This window comes from Magallana gigas, chromosome 6 (assembly GCF_963853765.1).
Source record: "Magallana gigas chromosome 6, xbMagGiga1.1, whole genome shotgun sequence".
NCBI lineage: Eukaryota > Metazoa > Mollusca > Bivalvia > Ostreida > Ostreidae > Magallana > Magallana gigas.
In genome coordinates, this window is record NC_088858.1 from 23,177,144 (window position 1) to 23,201,828 (window position 24,685).

Consider the following 24,685-nt stretch of genomic DNA (forward strand, 5'->3'; position numbering starts at 1 on the left):
GGTTTTGTTCAGATTCTATATTGATATATTGAGGTGCAAATCCAACCCTCCATTTCTCATCTTATAGGATAATGAATAGACATCGTCATAACTAAAACTTACCAACCAAATTTAAAAAATTAAGTATTTTGTTAAAGGTTACAGGTTAAACGATATATAAAAAGCGCTAATAACTATCGATTTGTGATCAGTAGCTAGCGTTAGCTGAATAACAGAGTCTATAAGAACTTTTGAACTTCCTCAGTTTCTTCATGAAAATATAATTAAATCCTCAAAATTTAATATGTTCCTTCCTCTCCAGTCAACACTCTGACAGTTTCTTATTTCTCCAAACATCAACATACACTATGATCCGCTTTAACAGAATGATCAGATCTACCGTCAGAAAGAATGTAGATTCCTATTTCGCAGGGTAGAGTTGGGACGATCAGTGACACTGAAGACTCCAGTGGACAACTTTCTTATTTTCTTGTTTCTTTGTAACAACGTTGTAATTCTTTTCCTCTTTCGTAATTAAGTTTTTTTTAAAAAGAATATAATATGTACTATTGTATTTGATTATATGAAATTCGTAGTTAATGGCGTTGAATAACTTTGCGTAAACACTTACAGAAATGTATGCATAAAGTTTGATTAAATCAATTAAGATACATTTAAACAATATTTAAACACTCTGATTGTAACAATATGATGTAGTAAGTAATTGATAAAATCAGATTCTGTGTTTGTGTATCGATATATGTTTGTACGAAGTATTTTCTATGACCCTGTGTGATTTTTTTGGTTATCTTTTTATATGATGTTGTTACAAGTGTTTACTAAATCAAATATTGAAAGTAGAAGGAAAAAAAATTATGGGATATACATTGTACATGCTTTACTAGCACGACATAAATGTTGGTGACTGTTTTAAAAATTCCTCCTTGAGAATTTAAATGTCAGGCCTCACTCCAGAGTACAAAGAATACATTGAAGGTCCCAGTTTATCGATTGATTTTGCGCATTTTAAACTTGTCTTTTACACGGTAGAAGACGTCCGTTTGTTTATGCGTTTCCCGGAAGTTAAATGGGGAAGATAAGTTAAAGAGTGGTGTACAGGTAAAAGATTATGTTGAATCCATATCTTTGTACATGTAATTAATTTAACATTTTAAACAGAACTTGTACTAGTTTTTTTTTTTCAAACGAGCCTCCATTTTGAGATTTTTAGATCAATCTTTTCGTGTAAATCTGCAAGTCAGTACCAGATACAGGTATATATTTTCAAAGCATGCTATACTCAAATTGTTGTTACTTATAAACGCAATCTGAAGATATGTCTAAGCTTGTAGAAAAAAATATTTGAACCTGTTTTCTCGACAGATAATCGATGAAACGTTTGTATACGCGATTTTTGACTTTAAATATATCATTGTATCGTTTTAACTGTACGGTTATTGATCGGATAATTGTGATTCCATTTATACTGATAGCGTGTTCTATCTTGCAATATTTATCAATACATTATATACACCACTGTTTCTTTATTATGGCTTGCTACGAGACAAATTTAAAATTACTTACAACCTTCATTTCTCATATCGTGTGTTATGAAGGACTAAATTACTGCTACCTATTCTTATTTCGACCCTACAGCTTTCACTCTTACACGTATATCGCGGGTGCATAAGTGACTTAACTTATGTTACCTTTTCGTATTTCGGCTCCGTTTTATGTCCTGAGTGATCTTGTGATTACAGCATGTGAAACAATAAATTGTTTTTTTAATATACTACACGCATTGCTTGAACAGAACCGTTTAAAATTTCGTACCAATATAGATCATCTTTCAATTTTTTTGTAAAGTCTTTTACAGAACGTTTACGTTGGGATCACGTTAAGTTTTGAAAGAAACATCTTTATAATATTTGAAAGGACTTGATCTACATATAAGTATTTCTAATTCGTATGTTAAATTAGCTAATGCATTTCACTTCTTGATAGATTGTACACAAGATGGAGAATGGGATCAGCGAGCAGTTCTAAGAAAACAGTTGCTATAGATGAACAAAGCCAACCCGTGAATGAGAAACAAATAGGTATTTTGCATGATATTAATGAATAACTTAATTAAATACCCCTGCGTTAATATTGGGGTATTGGGGTTTCATTAGGACGACATTATACCCCGAAAGCAAAATACTGATATTGCTTTGATATCAATGGTATAAAATATCAAACTTTGGATTATGTCCAAATGTACTTGTCTGAGAGTAGATTCTTTTAAGGTAAAACCCCATGTAACTATTATGTTGCTTTTTAGCTCACGTGAGCTGAAAGCTCAAGTGAGGTTTTCTAATCACATTTTCAAAAAAAAACAACCATACAATAGAACATTTACTTGATGTTATATTGTTTACATCAAACTTAAACGAATAATTTTTTATATTCCAGTAACTCGCCAAAATAAAACTCCAACTAGCATGTCGTCCCGAAGGAATCCTGTAAGAACAAAGTCCATAGTCGAGGGCGAACATTTCGATACTCTACTGGTAAAACACCCTGAGTTAAAGCCTATCCTAAGGGAATATGACAAAGTCATGACCAAGGTACAGTTGAAATACTGTTTATTTAAATTATAACTTTTAATTTTTTTTTCTATTTTTGGACAAAGTGCTACAAACGTGTGCTATACGAGCACATTAATATAAATCAAACATATATTCACATTGTATAAGCAAAGTTTGGCCTTATTTTATCATATACATGATAGTTAATGTCATTTATAGCATGGAATATTATAGATTTGTATAAAAAAAAGACTTCACATGGTAAGGTGAAACAACTGTTATGGTATGGGTTCTGTTAAAAAGAGAATTTATATTTGTAGCTTACTCAGATGGATATTACAAATAAAGGTATTTCAGAAGAATCGTATCCAGATATATACAAGCTTCTTGACGAGAATATTGACGACCCTTTTCAAGATAATGGTGGACTGGAGCAAAGGTTGTTAATGGGAAATTATCTTGCCAAGAAGGGGTATGCTGCTAGTTCGAAAAAAATCTATATTTATTATTTACTTTCGATTTCATTTGCAATTAATTGGACTGCATTACAAATTAATATTGGTGAAGAAACTATTCTAAGACGATGTTTTAATTTCCTTTGCATCTATTATTTTTAATTGTGTATGTCTCTTATTTTTACAATATCTTTTTGATTTAAATTAAACGCTATTCACGACAGTTATTTTGATTTTCTATATGGCAGAATTTCTTTAAAAAACGCAAGTAACTGAATTATAAGATTTGCTTTCATAGTTTTGTCTGAATCTTAACTCCAAAAATTCCACACAGATTTGACTCTGGGTTATACTGAACATTCATAATAGTCTTACTTTGGCAAACACAGCAAATTTGCTGATCGGATATCAAAGTTTTCGTGGCATTTTTTAACAGTGACTCTATTGTCAATATTCAAAATTGATATTATGCTTATTATTAATGGTTGTTGAATATTACTCTATTTGATTTTTTTGACGTGAGAAGAAAATCTTTTTTTTAATGTTACAAATCTAACCAAACATACCGCCACATTGCATCTTTGATGTTTTAGATTTGTACCTCAATTAGTGGACATTTATCAAGCAGTGTGGTCCAACCACGATCCTGATTTTTTCGATGATGATCTAGAGGAGGACGAGGCTGGTTCCGATTTTCTCAGACTTCTGTCCCTTATACGGACGATTCTGTGGAATTACGCCGACGGGAGTCCCAGCTTTGCTGAATCGATCGTCGAGGACACCCAGTTCTTTCAGTACCTTACAGAAGATTTGACAGCTGTGCAAGGCGATTTGGAAGACCTTGACGATGAAATTACTGTAATATGTCTATTAAACGAAAAAAAGATTTATCAGATATATAATTAAACATGAACGTATTATATAAAAATCTAAACCCCCTATTTTTGTTTTAGAATGAAAACCACTTTCCTTTCAATTCCACTCTTGGAATCTTGAACAATTGTGCAAGAAATTCATCTTCAAAGGATGTCTACACAGTTACGCGTCTTCGAAAGAAAGATGGAACAAACAAAGGGAAAATAAATATGGTTGAACTCCTCGAAGAGCTGCTGAAAACAGATATTACGTGTATGTAGTTAAAAATAAGAATTCTAAGTCCTTTCACTGCATGCACCTGAAAAATTGTTATCTAAAATTATTTACATTGATAGTTATAACGTTACTTTCGGGCATTTCAAAGCTGCAAACAAAATATAAATGATAACATTTATACACTGGTGTAACGATGACTCAAGATTGTGGGTTACTAACTAACTTCAAACTAAACCTAACCAAAATTGCAAACCAACTTTTATTCGCAGCGACTTTATTTCGCGATTTACTTTCGATAGACTGGTTCGCGACGACTAATGTTTGCGACCAAGCCTTCTCCAGACCAATCTTGTTATAACAACCATACAACAACGAATGGTCCGCGAATAAAAGTTGGTTTACGGTATTCCTTACTTACAGATGTGAAGCTTGTTGTTCTTTTGGCGTTGTCTTACATGGTGAATGAGGAGGAAAACAAAAAAATATCAGCAGATGAGACCTTATTTGACTTTCTTTTGGAAATGGTTAAAAAAGCCGAAAAGGCAAAAGACCGTAGGCAATGGGGTTTTTCAATACATGAACTCATTAATGGTTTAGCAAAATTAGCAAAAAATGACGACAACAAAACAACAATTATGAATAAAGGTGCATTTGATATTCTAAAACGACTTTTGAAAAAAGGAAACCCAGCTGAGCAGGTTGCCGTAGTCAACGCTATTTGGGAACTGTCTTTTGTAAAGAAAAATAAAGTACTTTTTAAGGTAAGATAAAGAAATACTTTAGTTTGATACTTATAAATTGAATTAATTCCTTTTTTTATTGATTTTGGTTTCAAATAATACTCATGGTCTACTATTTAGGAGGACAAAGAAGTTTGGAAAACGCTGAAAGAACTTAGAAATAGTGATAATAAAGAACTATCAAAGGCGGCACAAGGAGCTTATTTTGTTATCAACGAAGGAAAAGATCAGGAAGGAGCAGGTGAGTCCTTTCTTAATTGCTTATTAAATCGATTAAAATTGCATGAAGACCTATTGTGAAACAAGCAATTGAATTTCTTTTTTCAATTAAAGAGAAGAAAGCCCAAAATCTTTTCAAGGCCAAAAAAGAGAAACCTGACGCAGGACATATAATGCTCAGTTACAACTGGGGAAATCAGAAAATACTGTTACAGGTACAGGAAAATCTGAAATTCACAACATGATTGTCAAAAATCTAATTTCCTATAATTTGCCGTTAGAATACTTTTATAATTTAAATATTCTTTCTTTGACTGATTAACCTTATTTACACGCAAATCCTGAGGGGAAAAAATGGTTCCATTAAATTCTTCAGGCAATGTACAACAGATATCGTCTATTTATTTTGCCTAAGATTTTCTCCCAAACACGCTACATGCAATCGAGACCGGGGATTGTATACAGACCTGCAGCTAGATACAGAGCTCACCCCATTCTTTTTGTCTACATTAGTTCAATATGCCTGTAAAAGTTCTTTTTTCAAACTGGCATTTTCCTCTGCTAATTTATTTTGAACATATATAAGCAATTGCTAGCGTTTGTCACATTCATTTTAGGTTTTATCCTGGAATTTTCTTTTCAAACTCAAAACTATGGCCTCAGCTTTGTTTACATAACAAAGAAACGAAAGCTCTGTATCTCGTTTATAAATGGACGAATTTTGGTTGACTATAGTCTGTCCCAAGTTATTGCTTCCATCACTTTTTGATGATTTAAATAAAAATACACATACTTGTAAAAGAAGTACAGTTGAAATCGATGAAATGGAAGATATCCAAGATTACTTCATTGACAAATTATCCCTTTTCACTCATAAAAGTTTACAGGGATGAAAACTAATTTCTTACGGAGATTTATAATGGGAAATGTTTACAACTTTTCTCCATTCGGTAGTACTCGGGACACCTCGCGCAATTTTTCAACGTTATCATTTGGGCTTATTAATGGCTGATGCAATGCAAAATCTCCGTAGACTTTCTATATTGGGATGTGTATTGAAACCTGAAGCGGTAGAGGGGGCGTTTCAAAACAGATAATCTTGACATTTTTCATCATATTAGTGGATGAACGTAGTTTGAACATAACGGTATTTATTATTATCGAAATATCAAGCGAAAAGTGGTGGAAGCAAAAACCGGGACAGAGTATAATTGAAATGCATTACATAAGCATATTAAAACATTAAAATGGATAAATGAATTATGACTCAAATCGTGGCCTTGCCCGTTTAACCTAAGTTCAAAATAAAAATAAGGTGTCTATAGAAACCTTTTTTCTGCGATACGGTGCATTTAACATGACCTTTCTGCACTGAAATGATCAGTCCCCTTTTCCTCTACTTTTTTTTTATTGGAATGAACTATAGCACCAAATAAAAACTTATTATATTTCAAATTAATCCATTTAAAATAATTTTTAGATGTAAAAAAAAAAAATCCGGTTTATAAATTAATTTTCAGAAATATTTCGATTTTTTTGCACTGATAAAACCCTGTTTTCGGACATACATATGTTACTAAAATTTCAAAATGCAATAAAAATTTTAAAAGTTCCAATTTTTACCCAAATTATTATTCTTGTCAGAATAATTTGTAAAAATTCAGAAATCCGAAAATAAATTCTAAACTTTATATTATACTTGCACAAACACTTTGATACAAAATCAGTTAATTTAACGCAATTATTGGAGTTACTTTTCCCTGGACTTTGAAAGAATATTTGCTAAATACATGCCAAAATATGTCGAAAGAAATCATAAAACATTTTTAAAATATGTTTTTCAAGACAAAGAAATGTTTGCAACTACTTAAAATATCTAGTTTGGTTTGCACCAAAAATTAGAAGGATGAAATTATGGTAATCGAAAGTATTGAGATGATTAAAAATTGTCATTTTCTTCTTGAAAACCATTTCGCAGCAAATCATAGGACCTTACTAAGCTCTTTATATACTAGTATGCATTTTCCCTTGAAAAGAATAACCATGCGATGCAAATTTTTCAATCTAAAATTGACCCACCAGAGGAACGAGACATCCTTAATTAATTAAGAACGTGTTTAAAGGGGAATTTTACTTATTGTGTTAAAAATGTGACTCTCCAACGATCGATGAATTATATTTACGGCATCAATATAAACGTGTATCTATTAACATGCTTATAAAGTAAAATAAAATTGATCGGTAATGACCCATTGTGTCTATTTTGTCTGTAATATTACCATTTCATGAAAAGTTTTAAATACAAATGCAATGAGCCCAGATATCTGTATACATTGATGATTTTAGATAAGAGACCGACTGCAGGAGAAAGGACTGACCGTATGGATGGATGTAGACAACATGGAGGGGTCAATTTTAGAGGCCATGGCACGGGCTGTTGAAGAAGCCAGGATCGTCCTGGTTTGTTATTCCGAAAAATACAAAGATAGCCAGAATTGTAGAACAGGTAAAACAAACTGTGCTCAATATTTAGATAATAGTAAAAAATATAATTATTATACTTATTAATTGACAATGAGGACGATAACAGGTTTATTAAGAGCAACTATTTTCACGAGGCTAATTGTTAGTAAATAGGTATTTTAATGTATAAGTACCGAAGAAACTTCGGCGATGAAGATTTTTATGGTTAACAAATTAGAGTTATCAGACTTTGATTTTAGCGTCGCGACTTAGATAACACCAGAGGTGTTCGAGACATAAAATCAGGGAAATCGAATACTGTCAGCGGATAGTTTAGATGACTTTTCACCATGGGCAGAAAGCACGGAAGCTATTTCACGATTATGTAGAATAGCAAGTTTATTTGATGTAATTATACATTAAAAAAATACAAAGAGGTATAACGAAACAAAGTATCAAATGGAGCAAAATAACTTCAGATTCTAATGTTTTCCTCAATATGAATGTCTTAGCCAATCTAAGAATATTTCGATTTCGATATACACGATTTGTAAATCGTATTTACAAATACGTTTTCAATTTTTCAGCATTGACAGTATGATATGCAATAATCAATTGTAATTACATATCCATTTTCATGTGAAAAATTTACCATAATAAAATAGATATGATAAATAAATACGATAGTAATAAAAAGCTATAATAGATTTTTTAATTGATACAGAGGAAAGTGTGAAGTTACTACTGAATCAGTTTTTGATATTACTGGTGAAAATCGTTTTGCAGAGGCGGAGTATGCTTATTCACAGAAGAAAGAAATTGTTCCTCTGCTGATGCAAACGGGCTATAAGGCTACTGGATGGTTAGGGGCCATGATTGGTGCAAGACTGTTCTACGATTTTAGCGGAAAATACGATTTCGACAAGAAATTTACTGAACTGTATTTAGCATTGGCTGGCAAATTGGTTCCCAAGAACACCTTGAACTCAATTCCTGAGGTTTGTTACTAAAAATACCCCAACCGTATTAGATATACATACAAATGTGTGCAGTTAGCAATATGACGAATTCATTTCAAATGTCTTGCATTTAGATTAAATTGCATTCAATTTGTATGTTGTAAAGCAAAGGCCTTGTGTTTTGTTTTAGGATGCTGTTGCCAGGCCGTTGGTTCCGAGATCTGATGACAATACCGTCGTCTTAATGAAGTGGACCAAATCAGATATTGATACATGGTTGAAAGACAATAAACTAACGGCGTTAGTACTGTTTAACTTCTAACGATCTTTGAATACTTTCTATAACATAATTAAAAAAGATGCCAATGAATAATTCAATATTTTGCCTCTCTTGAACAGGTAAATAAACTTAATGTAATAACCTTGGTCTTCACCATGTATACATGTAACTTGTTAACTTTTTATTTTACTTTAACAAATTTTTAGATAATCAATATGCACAGGGATGTATTTTTTTTTAATAGATTTTCTGGATTGAAGAATCTATCTGGTGAACAACTAGTATTCCTCTACAAGTTATTCCGAAGAGTAAGTATTTATACTAAAGTGATTTGATAAAAATGTGATTTCATCAAAATTCGTTAAATACAAATATTCGTAGACTTTTCGTTGATTTTATCTTGATCCACGAAATCAATTGTTTACTGAAGTGCATTTTATTTTTGGCAAACAACGTATTGTATTAACAAAATCATTGTTCACAAATTTACACATCCTCGAAGATTTAGTTTTTTCCTTATCCTTGAAAATTGATGCCCACAAATATTCTTAACACCACATGGCATTTCACTAACCTTTACCTACATGTAGTTGTAAAAACATCTGATGATCAAGGTAAAATTAGCACGTTGTGTATTCGGCACTATAATTTATCAACAGAATTAGTCTTTTTGTAAAATGGTTCATATTGCACCCATTTCAGATACTACTGAGTTGCAATATTGCATAATATTAGTAAAAATGGTTCCATATACCGGTACTTTATCTTGGGTGGAATGATGAAATTCTATTTTTATTCTCAAGGCTCCGGATTATTTCTACAGATGTATAGAAGAAAAACTCGGTATGAAGAGCCTGGAGGACCTAATGAGATTCAGTGACTCCATAGAAAACCTTCAAATAGAACATCCCGATATCAATCGGCTTATTCATTGAGAACAATTCGTGAGAATTTTGTTGTTTGGGGGTAAAATGTCCAACTAATAAGAGAGCTAACTCTTACTGTGATACATAATTTGATTTTGAAATCTATTCAACTGTGCATTGCATTATGGGCTCTTGGAGTATTGAAATCTTTATCGCTAAACAATTGGACGTAAGTAACAATTTAACTGTTTGTATACGCGTGTTAAACTTAAAGTGAGACGATTTTAATATTACATGTGATAAAATAATGATATACTCGTGAGTTATATAAATGCGCTTTCTGTCAATTACACAAGAATTATTCATGATATTATAGATTGTAAATTTAAATTTTTAGTTAAAATTTGATTGTTTTCATTTGCTCACACGATGTCTTTACTTTTGAAATATGAATTTACGCAATAAATTATGTAAATTAAGTTTGATGTTTTCGAAACTGTAGAGCAACTTTTACTTACGTACAGAGAAAGTTCGCAACGTTTTCGAAAGTCTCTTTGTTAATAAAACTTTTGCTACGAATATGTTGGGAAAGGTCTAAGGAAGCTTCAAACAAGTTTACCACCAAGTCTTGTAAAATTCAAAATAAATCCGTCACAAACAAAATTTGATCAACAGGAAATTCAATTCTATTTGTCTGTATTTTTATGCTGTTCTGATTCAGTTAGTTTACTAATTTTTTTGTATACCATTCTTTTTCTTTATTCTTTAAGATAGTATTTTGGTGATCCTGCAATTAGATTATAATCAAATTGGATATTATTTTTGTGAAATATGGTTTTTTTTAAATATTTTATGAGGAGAGAATTTCCTAGCTTTTTCTGCAAAATTTAATGATAGATGAACAAAAATGGCGACGAAACATTTTCTTCGGTAAAATGACTATTTATCAATTAACACTTTGTTATTTCTCTCTCTCTCTCTCTCTCTCTCTCTCTCTCTCTCTCTCTCTCTCTCAGAAAATAACAAAAACAACCTATCATCAATCTCATTGTTTTATTTGTAACATATTCATTAAAATACTTAATTACATAAATGATTTTGTACTTTGTACATACAATTTACAACACCAAACATGCTGGAGCAGCATTTATAAAAAAAAACCGCTCTTTCGATCTTTCTATACACGTCGTAACTAAAAGAATATTTTTAACGCACGTGACTAAATCTACAACTATCTATTGCCATTCCAATAAGTCATGTAAAATGTAATTAATATACATGTTAGAAGCTTTCTAAAAGATCCAACATCTATCTAGTGACATAGTATGTAAAAGAAAATGTAAATACTAGCAAATGATAATGGGCGGATTTAAATGAGACTATAACACAATAACGTTCTTAGGCTAGAAACATTTCTAAGAGATATTATCGAACGGGTAACTCGTATTTGATTTTCCCCCAGAACCACCGTCGTTCGCTTTTCTTCTCTCCGGGGGAGAAGACTTTGCGTCCTTTTACACGAGATTTCCATGGTTCGTTTTCTATCATCTCATCCGCCTCGGGGTGGTATTTGATGAAAATAATTCGACCATTGTTCAATTCTAAAATTTCGGCCCTCTGGCACTCAAATTTGCACCACTCATTTTCATCATACTTGTCTGATAATATGATTATAACTCTTTTGCTTTTCTCCATGTTTTCTATGATCGAATCAGCTTTTCCATCGCCTACCAAGAGGTCTCGAACAGGAACAAAAAACTTGTAGCACGGTTTCTCTTCCTCTAGCCGCTTGGCAAATTTTCGAAGAACCCATTGGCGAATATGAATATTGCTGTCATCAAAAGATACATACGCGTCGTGTTCCGCCAACAGTTCGTTGTCCACGCGATATTTGTCCCAAGGGTGGTAGCGGAAAATTCTGTACAGAATAACCTTTGTTTCATATGGACACTTTTTGGCCCAAATAACAGCGACGATGACAAGGGCAAGTAATATCGAGAAGCCAATTGTCAAGCCAATAGCTACATCGTAAGTACAGTTTAGCAAGCTTTCACTCACTTCACGTATCTTGTAAACGTCTTCGTTTTCGAACGTGCATTGCATGTCACGGTTTGGATCGTCTATGGGTGCAAAATTAATCCAGTCTTTCATCCATACCATGTCGCAGGTGCATTGAAAATTGTTATTTGACAAACTAGTGTCTTCAAATTTTAACAAATACTGAATTTTTGGCGAAATCTTTTTCAATTTGTTGTTTTCTAGATTCAGATGCTTGATAATCGTCATGCCCGTGAATGCTGCGTCACCAACATCTTCGAGTTGATTTCCAGACAACGAAAGATCACTAAGTAACGACGTATAGTTTTCATGGGTTAATGTTCTAATCCGATTATTGTTCATCTCTAGTTTAAGCGTATACTGATTATTGGGTGGGCTCTCGATTTTGGGGATTTTGGAAGGTAAATGCGTAAATCCTTTGCTGTTGCAGTTAACGTGTAGCAAATTCTCGGCTGGTTTGTTCTGGCATAAACAACCTTGTGGACAATCCAAGGTAATATTGCAAATCAAATCATTCAAGTCCACGTCTTCCATTATAGCTTTGCCATGAAGGTTCGGTGGTCCGTCGCATTTCATTTCCATCAGAGTTGTATCAGCATGTTTGAAAAAAGAGTTTTGGTACCGAGACGTAAACCCGTAAAAGTGACAGTCGCAGAACCAAGGGTTGTCTCGAATATCCAAGTTATAGGTGACAAAATCAACGTAGAACTCCGGTTGGTCCGGATTATATTGTTGAAGATAGTAGTCGCGCCAATCTCTGAGCTGGTTGTTACGTAAATCAACGCTTGCGTGGTATGGTTCACTCAAGTCGTATATCCAGTTCATTCTATTTGTGAAATTCACGATGGCGTTGTAAGAGACATCGAATTTCGACAGTGCTGGTGGTATATACGGCCATGGTTCCATTGAAATGAGATTGTTATGCGAACAATTTACTTCTTTCAAGGCATAATGCTTCTCAGTAAAGACTTTTGTTCCGATGAAATTGATTTGATTGTAGGCGAAATTGACCGTTCTCAGTAAAGTCTTAACTTTAAGAACATCGTCTTCTATTTCTGTTAAATTGTTATATGACAAGTCGAAATGTGTGAGAAAGATCAGTGTCCAAAATGCATCCTCGTCAATATCTGTTATTGAATTGTTATTCAGATAAAGTTTATCCAACTGCCAGAAATAGCCAGTACCGTCCTCCATTAAGAAATCATTACTTGAGATATTTGAAATAAAGTTTCCATTAAGTTTCAAAACTGTGGCACTTCTTGCAGCATTACAGGACTTGTTTATAGCATCCCCCACGCTGTAAAATCCGCAGTTGGATAGATCTATCTCGGGGCCTGTGGCTTGACAAATATCACATCTGTTAGTCGCACTAGCAATGGATGCTAACAAAGGGAGTACACTCAACACAATCCCGATGATTGACATCTTTACTCTTCTGCAAAATAATAAATTCAGAGAAATGACTATACATGTATTCTGTTGATATTAATCAAGACATTCAGATGGGGTGAGTTTATGCTAGCATCATTGAGTAATATTTCCTATTTGGGCATTTAAACCTTAACATGTACTAAGTGGTTTTCTATATCGATATTTCATTTTTCACAAAGTAGATATGTTAATTGCTATGTGTTATAACGATTGAAGGTGTTTATACGCGGAAGATACATTTAATTTCCATACGGCATTGGTTTCAAACAGGAACGAAATATATCGCGTTATGACATGCACTCGGTTATAAAATGGGTCCATCATGATTTATAGTTGTTGCTCATGGAAATCAACATATACTAACTGGTTAGAGTGAGTTAAACGTATTATTCATCATGAATAAGAAAACTATGGAGCCAACATTACATGCATATATAGCTCTCAATGTTATTACAGATATAAAGTTTTGTTCAGCATACATCATAAACAATTCAATTCCTAAACATCTAGATCTAGCTAAACGTATTTCTACAAATATATACAAATACATCTTGGCTAGCAAAATGGAATGCTGGGCATTCTGGATCTCACACAATTGAATTTACATTTTCGTCGGTGCATACATTAGCAATAAAAGATTGAAGTTTTGAAATGGATATACGCACGGTATGAACTGTTTTTCCTTTCAATTACAAACGTTAACTAGAATAAAAACAACACTACTTCAATAAAACTGGGATCATACGGTATGTATATATGCGATGGATAAAAGACAACTTACCACATAGATTGCAGACGACGAGACTGTTTTACCCACAGCAAAACTTCCTGTTTTAATCGTGCCCGGGAATGCCTATTGACGGGATTTCACTGGGTGCACACTTAACCAATCGTTGAGAAAATCGCTTTATGTAAAGAAAACTTGACATGTTTAAAGGTATTTTAAGAGGTCTTATCTTTGTGTGTAAAATTCGGGAATACCCGATAACGAAACGTTCTATTTATATTCTGAAATGAAGCCTTTTTAAAATGAGCACTCCATTGTGTGACACATGTATAAATGTTTGTTAATAACTTTTATTAAAAAGGGATGTGGCCATTTTTAAACTGTATTGATCTCCTTTTGAAGAAGAGCTCTATATAAAAATGTAGGTAAATATTCAAAATTTAAAATGCGAAATGTATGCATTTTTCTTTGCTAAATAAAAGTTTATAGCTAAACAAATTAAGACTAAAACTTTTTTTTAGGTTGATCTGATGGTCTATTTGTTTGACTACCCTTAATTAAGAAACAGTAAATAACACAAAAATACAATCGTATACACATGTATATTTAGGTTTACACATACACCCTACAGCCGTATTATAAATAAATAAAACGCATACAGGTAGGATCCGTGTGTTGAATGTAGCAAACAGTCCATGAAATAGAGAATTCCTTATTAGGTTAAACAAAAATTGACAAAGTTCTTATTTGTTCCCAATCTGACACCAAGACTTATTTTTCTTAATTTTATCACGAAGTGTTCTGTGACTCAAATTCACTAGCTGGTGAATGCATGTACTAGCTGATACAACTTGTAAGGATGATTCTAGCGTAAGAATCGTTTTAAAATTTCTTTTCATTTAGTGTATCAATTTTGTTTACAACAACATAGATTTTAAAAAGTTTACAAAATAAAAACATGTTTAAAATCTTTTTTTAAGTCCTTATGGAAACACTCTTTCACTTTGAAGGTATTGATCATTGCGGATTTTTTTTTTTTTTGCAAATAAACAACGCCAGCCGGTTATGTATTTTTTCTGCAAAGCTTTCTATACCATCTGCCATCATGCCCTCCTGAAAAACTACATGCAATTTAAAAGAAATCATTTTTATGTTAAATTCATATTCATTGCAATTAATAGCATCATATCACCTAAAAATAAATTGCTTATATCTAAAATTATTCTTAGACAACAAGGGGAAACATTTTTAATTAATTTACAGTGGTGTTCAGTTTAAATGGTTATAAAAATACCAAAACATTTATTAGCATTATGACCCAAATGTCTTATCAGTTCTTTTAATCTATAAACGTTCCCTTTAAATCTGATTGAGTCATTGCAACTGCCAATGAAATGCATGAATTAATGCACTACAAGTCCTAGGTTCGATCGATTGAGGTTTGGCGTTCCCTTAGTTTCATGCCACTTCTGCAACAAAAGTTCTTATTCTTTTTATCGCAATAAAAATGTCACAATAACAGCTTGAAAAATCATTGGTTTTTCTAATATTAAAATTAACTACTATAAATATTTCATATCTAGGGTATCAAGTGCTGCTTTAAAAGAAGCACTTACCACCGTGCATGACTGTATGTGTAATGTGTCACAGTACTATTCTAATGTTCAAAAGCTCGTATTAAATCAGAGAACAAGAGGCCCATGGGCCACAACGCTCACCTAAACAATAGATTTTGTATCATTCTATTTCCAAGATGTTTAAGGTTCCACGATCCTCAGCCTCAAAGTATTTTTTCATCATTTAATGTTATTTACCCTTCAAAATTTATAAATGAAATAAAATTTAAAAAAATTTGAATCCCTGCATTTACATAGTTATTGCAAGTTTGGCAACGAGGGATATAATGGAAAAATTTAAAAGTTGTGATTAAATTAGAAGAAGAAAAAAACAGTTGTACCGGTGCATCGTTGGCTCGAACCCCTTTACCTTTAGGTAGCATGTCTCCGTAGAACCACTGAGCCAAGGAGTTCATTAAATAGCTGTATGTAATATTAACACTACAAGATCAATTAAATTTGTCAGTATAATAGGCAGATTTATGGTCAAATAAAAAAAATCCGGATAATTTAGAGTTATCAAACATTGCTAAAGATTGGAGATCTTTAACCATGAAGCCTTTAAAAGTATTCAAAAACTCTTAAATATTCAAAGATTTGACAATGCATTAAACAATAAATAAAAAATCCTACTTTTTATACATCATACCCCAAGATTCAAGATGCAGAAACTTGCCAACCTTATTATCCTAGGCCTCAAAATATCAAAGATAACTAAATTGTTAAATGAATACATACAATTATAAGTAAAAAAAAGGTCATTGTGACCTTGATATGAGGATGTGAAAATTTATTTAAGGATTTATTTAAGGATGCTCACAAAGTAAGACTAGCAGTGCTGTGAGCAAGCTCACGAATGATATCCCCCGCTACGATGATATTATAACCTAAGTATTTCTCTACTGGTAAGTAATGGAAGCACCATTTTTATTTAAGTGACCTTGAACTAGTAAAAATGAACAAAGCCTACAAGCAGGACATAGATTTATTTACAGGTCACAAGCAATCTTTATTTAAAAGAACAATATACACCCCTGCGAATGTGTTCGGAATGTTTTCTTTATCGTTGCTAAGTATGTAATAAATCCAGAGGTGCTCGAATGAAAGTTCACAAGCCTTCACCGAGATTTGTTCAGTTCCTTCGAAATTTTGATCGGATGTATAAGTATTCGGATAATATTCTCAAAATACGTAAGTACTGGTCATTTTTCATATCATATCCTACTTTGATTTATGTTAAAACATGAAAATCTGATAAGATATAAATTATGTTTTATTTCATCCTCTAGAGGTTATTTAAACTAATCGATACTATTCTGAACAGAGTTATCGTTCGTGTTCAACCACACCACACGTGGTTGAAAGTATACACATTGGGTTGCTTAATAAAATCATAGTCATGTTTGAGGCTTTTGGCGTGCAATAACATGCTTTTTAAAAAAAGAATGGGTGTCTGGTTTACATAAAAACTTATATATATGTATATTAAGCTATTTTCAAGGAACATTCTGCATAAAACATTATAGTTTGTTATAACCCTGTCAAATAGATACTATATAACTCTATACAAAAAAAGTCCAGCATTTTGACTGTCGGACTGGAACTGTTGCATTTGAAAGAGACTGTTGACCGGTGACGTCACATTCTGCGTAAACGTGTTGTTGATAGGGGGTATAAAAAAACAGCTGTTGACTGTGTCTCGGGCAACAGTTGATCTGTCGGACCGGCTCGCAAACTAGGTCAGGTGAGAATCAAACATTAATCCTAAAAGGGGGACCGTTACTAAGCATGTTAATCTTTGCAATAGCAGAAAAATGTATAATTTCTATTAACGTATTTATTTCTAGAACTCGTTTTATCCTCTAATTAATGAAGATAAAGTTTAAAATCAATAAACGTCTAGATTTTATATTTGATTTCAAGTACCTATATATTATCTGAAATTGACTATAATCTCGAGGCACAATTTTTATGCGAAACTGAAAGGGTCAAATAAAACCACGTGGTCTAAATTTAATTGACAATAACATTCGCTCGGGTGATATATGGTATACATGTACGTCATCTCTGGTTCCCGTAATTTGCAATTTTTAAAAGTGTTTCAGGTACATTAAGTTATTTTTTGACATAATATGATTTTCACCTATAATTTTGATTCATTTGCACTCATTGGTGATACATGTATGTGACGTCAGAAGCGGCGCTATTTTTGAAATACAATTAAAATCAGTCAAAAATTGATGGCATTTCTCCTATCTTTTAGTGAATAGAAAATATAGAGCAAGGCTTTGAACAAGAATAAACTCTTGGATAGATACATCTTTGATGAATATCGATATATATGTTCTTTATTCAAGCAATGTTCAATGTTATTCAATGTTTTCTGAAAGAAAAACTGCTTGAAAACAAATGATTTCAAGGTACAATGCAAATATAGCAAACATTTCACCTTTTGAAGCCATATTTCAAAATTGTGGTCATTTGGATCAAAATAAAAATTATGTGAAACTTCATTTGTACATATGTACAAAAGAAGCAAATGATTACGGTAAATTGCTAAATATGTTCTGGTGGTGGGGGGGGGGGGGCATATTAGGCCCATGCCATATATACATGTTGTCTTTTAAGATTCTTATCATTTTCTATTACATGTACAAGATATGGCCTAGATGGGAACTACTGTATGCATTTTTGAACATTGACCTTGAACTTGCACAACTGAACCTGATTTAAGTTCACGACAAACCCTCAGGTCATAGGCAATCTTAATGTGAAGTAAGAACGTCCAATGTTTCTCCATTGACTGGACACAAATTATGAACTTTTTCTTTCCAATGACCTTGAACTTGCTCAAAGGACCTTGGATCAAAATCATGAAACACCCTCAGATCATAAGAAATCTTTGTGTAAATTTTTATAAAAGAACAATAATTGACTCTCCATAAGAAAGATTTATAATAGACCGAATACAAATGTCGCAGTTTTCCTTCCAGTGACCTTAAACTTGCTCAAATGACCTTGGCTCAAAATCATGACACACCCTCAGGTCATAAGCAATCTTTGTTTGAAGTAAAATCTTCCAAGGTTCCTCCATTAGAAAGATATGGACCGGACACGATTGCAAAGACAGACAGACAAGGTGATTCCTATATACCCTTCCCCAGACTTTGTTTCGGGGTTTACTGACAAAACATAACATTGTATTTCTTGAGACAAATATTTTAAAACATTTTTCCAATTATCATCCAAGTTAAACCCATATTGGGGACCCAGGATTGGTCTGGGGTCACAGTTTTAACAATTCAGAATCTAATAGTACACATATGCTTGCATAATAATCTCACAGATTTGCTTCAAACATTTTCTCTATATATTTAAATTTTATACTTTGGACCCCTCCTAGGGCACCAGTATTGGCTTGAGGGTCATAGTTTTAACAATTTATAATCTACTTTATTATATTTCCTTCGGTTAATGTGAGCTAAAAAGCCCAATAAACACAAAAACCATTCTATTTTTAATTTTGTAAAATATATATTTAAAACTATATATATTAATTTAAATATCTAACACAGTGGTGAATTATGCATTTGTTGTCTTGACAAACTTGTACATGTGAAAATAAAATTAAGTTCTATTTACAATACTAGGAAAATTAAAAGATATGCTTTCAAAGTTAACTTTAGTAGTCTTTTACCCATTCTTATTCTGTAAATACGTGTAGTCATACGATGAAATATTAACACAATGTTTGAACAATTATGCATCAATGAAATAAATTAAGAGAAGATTATCTCTCTCTCTCTCTCTCCTCTCTCTCTCTCTCTCTCTCATTAACTCAACAATGCATAACAAAAATCAAAGAAAACTTATTTTATCCAGTTCAGGATTTTCAAATAATCAAGCCTTTTACACATGGCAAACCTCTAAACAGTGGAATTTTTAAAGTTTAAATACTAAATTATTCATAAATAACTCTAGTTTTACTAATGAAAATTTGTCTGTATTTCAGATACTTTTGGTTCCGAAAAATACTGTTAAACATGCAAAATTCATATTAAATCCCACCTATGGTAATGATTAATTATCAAAAACATCACAGAAATTATTTTTTCAGCAACAAGTATGATAATTAATAAAATTGCAACTGACCACTTGTTGGAGTGGAATATTATATAGATGTAACTGCTTCAGAAGTCTAATGTAATCACAAACAGTTAAAGAAAATATTTAATCACAAGTATCAGTTTTAGGTGAAAATAAATAAAAAAATTTGTTTTTCTTTTAAATTCCAGAAGCAATCTGTCTATTAATTTTGTCCATCAACTGTCCATCCAGTTTTTTTTGTCTCACTCGAACCAATGAATACGACACAGCAAATATTATAAATGTCACTGCCTGGAATATCCAAAAGTTCCTTTCATCCATGTATGGTGTAATTTCACAGCTGAAAGAAGTAAATGTACATACATGTAGATGTATTTTTTTTTTCACAACAGACTTTGCTTCTACCTGTTCATATACACGTTTTAATAAGTTCATCCGTGTATTACAGACTCTTGACAACTCTGACAGTGTGCAATGACACCAGAATGGATTAAATACTTCCAAGTGAATAGAACACTGACAAAATTAATTTCATTGACAATGAAATAATTTTGTTCATACACTATACACTATGGTATGAAAAAATTCTGGCAAAAACAAGCAAATATGTTATACTAGTATTTAACATTAAGAATACCGGTGATCATGCAACTAATGTTTGTTCATACCTGGTAATACCCATCCTTCATTTATCGAAAAATTAATGTACTTACTTCTGATAAAATGTCTCTTTGTTGTCACAAATTATTTTTTGCTTAAAGCCTGTCTCTTGGCACTCTGGCTGCAGCTTTCTCTATTGAAGCAAACACAATGGTTACTAATTCATTAAATAAATACACTGTACATCAGAGTGTGATATCAAATTTCAAACTGCCTCTGTGCATACTTAAATTTTTTACATTTTTCTCCCCATAGAAATTTCTGATTGCACTCAATTTCTAAACAACTTAAAGTATCTAACAATTTCTATACAGTTTTGCTTTTCACATTCTTCACTGTTTGGGATATGCATATATATTATGTTAATTAAAGTGTACACTTTTAGATACTTAGTGTTTTCAAGAGCAGGGGATTTTTCTATTTACCAGTTCATCTTTACTGCATCGTTCACAGTCTGATACAGCTTTGGCTTTCTTTGTAGGACAAGATTTGTTCAATGGCACTGGAATAAAACAAGACAATATTGACACTAGTGCATCAAATTTTAGTAAAGTAAACAAATTAAGAACAAATTTATCATAAAAACTTGAATATTAGAAGTATATTGGTACTTATAGGAAAATGGATAAAGAAACCTAGCTTTTAAATTTAGAACATTTTAATTGAATCCTCAAATAGAATTTTATTAAATCTAAACATTAATTCTCTGTGTATTACTGCAAGTCAATTTTTTCCATGTGCAAGAACAATTTGCAGGCACGTAGCATCGTTTTTGAAAGTGGGGGGGCCAGACCCATCCAAAAAATCTTGACAAGCAAAAAAAAAAAAAAAAAAGGAAAAAAAAGGAAATTTAAAGTTTTCCAAAAATCTTCAAAATCCTAATCCGGGGGGGGGGGGGGGGGGGGGGGGGGGGGGTAGTACCTTCAATTTGACTACTCATTTCCTTGTTTTCATATCAATTCAGTTGTCATGAATAAAACTTGTTTTGCAATATCTAAATACATCAATCATTATGCTATTCTTTTTTATCAATAAAATAGGGACGATCCATAACATACAAAGCTGATAAAATACGGGTATCTTTTTTAATAAATTCTGTAACTTGTTCAATTCTTAACAATGATAATCAACAACATAAAAGTCTTTTATCTATGCAACCTATTAATAAGAACTTACCCAGATTTGATGGAAATTTGACTGCCTGTATCTTGTGATGTGATGGCCAGGCACTCTCTACGACAAGTGTCACTAGGGATATGCTATAAAAGGTAAAATATAATGCTGTAGAATTTAAAAATGAATTGCTTGAATATGTTAAAGGTAGGTAAACACCTAAATAATCAAAAAAAATTGAGGGCAAAAATTTTGTAATAATTGTTATCACAAAAAAATACTTCAGTTAGTATTTCCTACATGTTAACATGAAATACATGTATCTAGAAACAACAAAATATTGGAATTTTTTTTTATGATGGTGAATAAATTTTTATAACCCTGCAGAGGTATTTATGAATAATGAAAATAATCTTTCCAAAATAGATGCATGAATATCTTAGGATAGAGTATACTTTAATATTTAATACCCAGCTGTAACCTGTAATGTACATTGGTTTATAAATCTATATGATCAAAACTATTGTTATATCTTTCTAACCTAACAACTGGCTTGAGTGTTGCTTGAAATACTGAGTAAAGCCAACAACACAATGACAAACTTTATGGACAAATTATGGTTCAATTGCGTCTATAAATTTATCTGTAAATCACTTACATGCAAAAATGGATCATTTTATTCATTTATGGCACTAAAGATAAGAAACTTTGTAAATTGTATAAGACGTCATATTGCATGTAGATGATGACTTTTCTCAGCAAATTCCATAAATTTTAGAATGCTTGGACAGAAACAACTGGTTGAAGAAAAATTACATAATACATGTCTTTATTTTGAGACAATATTTTGAAGAACAAAATTGAATTCGAAATTTTCAGATTCTCTTGAAGTGATATCAGTGTGAGATTCAATATGGCAAAGAGTATGAACCAAAACTATCAAGTTCATATATATGATAATAAAACATCAAACCATTTCTTATATATTAATTCCTTTATGTTTTTTCTGTACAGATTAAGTTAGCAAATATCAATTCACTAACATGAAATTCATTTGTGCAGTGTATTGAAGAAGAGAGAAAAGTTCTCATTTCAAGCTGTATTACAGTAAACTCTCATGATTTTATTGGAGGTTTCAATGAATTTTTGCAAAATTTCATATCAAACAAGCATTCTAAGAGTATTGCATAAGCAAGAATACACGTCCCCTACCGATTTGTAGAAATTTGTGAAAACAATGCACTGTTATGCAGAATATCATTCTTACCGTCTTCTGTACCCCGAATTAACAGACCAACCCGATAACGAACCCGATTGTAATTATACAAAAAACTCTGTCAATTAAATTAACAACACAATATTTGAAACTATTTTATAGAAATTATTTGTTTGTTTATTAGAAACAATAAAAGGAATGGTCCAGGTAATGCACAATATTATATAAATAGTGCCTGTTTGGGAGGGTAACAGTTGAAATTGACACCCCGAGAAAACCATTGTCAACCTCCGCTTCGCGTCAGTTGACAATGGTTTTCGAGGGGTGTCAATTTCAACTGTTATCCTCCCAAACAAGCACTATTTATTTGTTATACTGAATGTCTTAATTTTTAAGAAAATTTTACTGCTTTTATATAGGAATAACGTGAATTCTACAGAGAACCGTACGCGCATTATTTTCACGCATGTAACAATTTTTAATGTTACCCGTTGCTAAGTGTTTTGCTAACGCTGAGGGTAATAGAACGGATTATGAACTGCGTCTTAACCAATCAGATTTCAGTATTTAACATGAAAGTATAACAATATTACTGATTACATACTTTCCTCGTTTATTCAATACACACCGAACCCGAACATTAAAAAAAGTAGAATTATAGACTTTGTGTAGCGATCAAATAGGAGCGGATCAAAGATCTAATTTTAATTAGATTGAGGGTGAGGTCAACGTGCCAGGGAAAAAAAGTATTGACCTAGTTTCCGAAAAATATGGAATACTAGCATTTTACCTCCATGTACTGATCAGGAAGTATTATAGGTTTGCCAAGTCACATGCAAGTGACACCTTTGGAAATTAACCCCAAAATATATGTTAATCATGAAATTTTATTTTAACACCTAAGTTGAGTAAACTTTTCTTCTTAGTGATTTTGCAATTTTAGCTGATTGATTTTTCAAACTTAAGTAATTTTCTAAACAGTAAAACTTGTTTAGTACTATCATGGATATAGCGAAATATCAAATATAGCAAAGTTTTGTATGACCCCTGGTAGACAGAGGTATACTCTGCCCCAAGATATCCTGGATTTACATTTTGCTTAATTGCATGATTTTTATAAATACCTCAGGGTTCAAACAATGTTTATTCAAAAGTATGAAAAATTTCTCAGTTGAAACGCCGCTGTTAGCTTATCAGGTTTCAATACAATGCTAAAATTGTGATGTCTACGAGGATTTTGTATTGCAGCAAGCCCGGATGATAACGTTGTAAAATTGTGCAATGTATTCCAAGTGAATTCCCAATGGAGAAAAGATGTAAACATTCCCCATTATAAATCTCCATAAGGAATCTTCTTTCGTTTCTATGAATTTTCCTAGTGAAAGATGATAATGTGTCAATGAAATTATCCCTTTCAACTATTATAATTGCACTTCTTTCACAGGTATGTGTATTTTTATTAAAAATTGTCCAAATGTGCTTCATAAATATCTTGGGACAGCCTTTAGCTAAATAAACCTACATGTACTTCAGGTAGGTAAATAAAGCTTTGTAGGTAAATAAAGCTACGTAGCTAAATTTAGTGATTGTGCTGAACCTGATGAAAAGTTTACAACGACAACGACAGACAACGAAAAAGTCTTTATCAGAAAAGCTCACTTGATCCTTTGGCTCAGGTGAGCTAAAAAAAAGGGGGGGGGGTTAAAGACCCCGAGACGGCCGGGAGTCTATACTTGGGGTTCGGCAATTCGGTACTGTCCGCGTACATGTCTTTTTGCACCTTTGAAATTGAGTGAAGTGAAGCATCTGACTGCTAATGAAGATTAATTCAGCTATATATCATTTAAAATATATTCTGTTCAGTATGTCTCAATAAAAAAAACTCTTACCCAAATAACAAGGCAACGGCCAAAGCCATTTTCTTTTTAGTACAAAAATCGAACATCATTTCTCTTCATTTGACGGCCATTTTCTAAAATTATCAGTGTCACTGTAATGCTTGTGCGTAAAAAAAATAAAATCGGGAAGAATTGGAAAGCATCAATTATATTGGAAGATTAATAAATTCACATGTCTAAAAAGGGTGATTTCATGAAAAGAAATAATATTGATATAACGTAATAAACATTATCAC

General features: G+C 32.2%; 3 protein-coding genes across 3 annotated transcripts; 1 reads left to right on the forward strand and 2 right to left on the reverse strand.

Annotated features, from left to right (window-relative positions):
- Nucleotides 1-1,193: 1,193 nt before the first annotated feature.
- On the forward strand, nucleotides 1,194-10,102 carry LOC105334195 (uncharacterized). The gene is made up of 14 exons (XM_011437558.4): nucleotides 1,194-1,253; nucleotides 1,984-2,078; nucleotides 2,434-2,588; nucleotides 2,870-3,021; nucleotides 3,598-3,862; nucleotides 3,958-4,132; nucleotides 4,517-4,857; nucleotides 4,957-5,077; nucleotides 5,170-5,270; nucleotides 7,402-7,561; nucleotides 8,305-8,516; nucleotides 8,668-8,777; nucleotides 9,002-9,065; nucleotides 9,561-10,102. The coding sequence occupies exons 2-14, from the start codon at nucleotides 2,003-2,005 to the stop codon at nucleotides 9,690-9,692; spliced, it is 2,064 nt and encodes a 687-aa protein (XP_011435860.3). The 5' UTR covers nucleotides 1,194-1,253; nucleotides 1,984-2,002; the 3' UTR covers nucleotides 9,693-10,102.
- A 559-nt stretch (nucleotides 10,103-10,661) lies between these two features.
- On the reverse strand, nucleotides 10,662-14,045 carry LOC105334196 (protein toll). Its single transcript, XM_011437559.4, has 2 exons — nucleotides 13,894-14,045; nucleotides 10,662-13,116 (listed from the first exon to the last, which is right to left on the reverse strand). Exon 2 carries the CDS (start codon nucleotides 13,104-13,106, stop codon nucleotides 11,049-11,051), a length of 2,058 nt encoding a protein of 685 aa, XP_011435861.3. The 5' UTR covers nucleotides 13,107-13,116; nucleotides 13,894-14,045; the 3' UTR covers nucleotides 10,662-11,048.
- Nucleotides 14,046-19,430: 5,385 nt separating this feature from the next.
- Nucleotides 19,431-24,555, reverse strand: LOC105340052 (protein JTB). The gene is made up of 5 exons (XM_011445886.4): nucleotides 24,441-24,555; nucleotides 21,399-21,481; nucleotides 20,648-20,724; nucleotides 20,276-20,355; nucleotides 19,431-19,902 (listed from the first exon to the last, which is right to left on the reverse strand). The coding sequence occupies exons 1-5, from the start codon at nucleotides 24,497-24,499 to the stop codon at nucleotides 19,740-19,742; spliced, it is 462 nt and encodes a 153-aa protein (XP_011444188.3). The 5' UTR covers nucleotides 24,500-24,555; the 3' UTR covers nucleotides 19,431-19,739.
- Nucleotides 24,556-24,685: the final 130 nt, after the last annotated feature.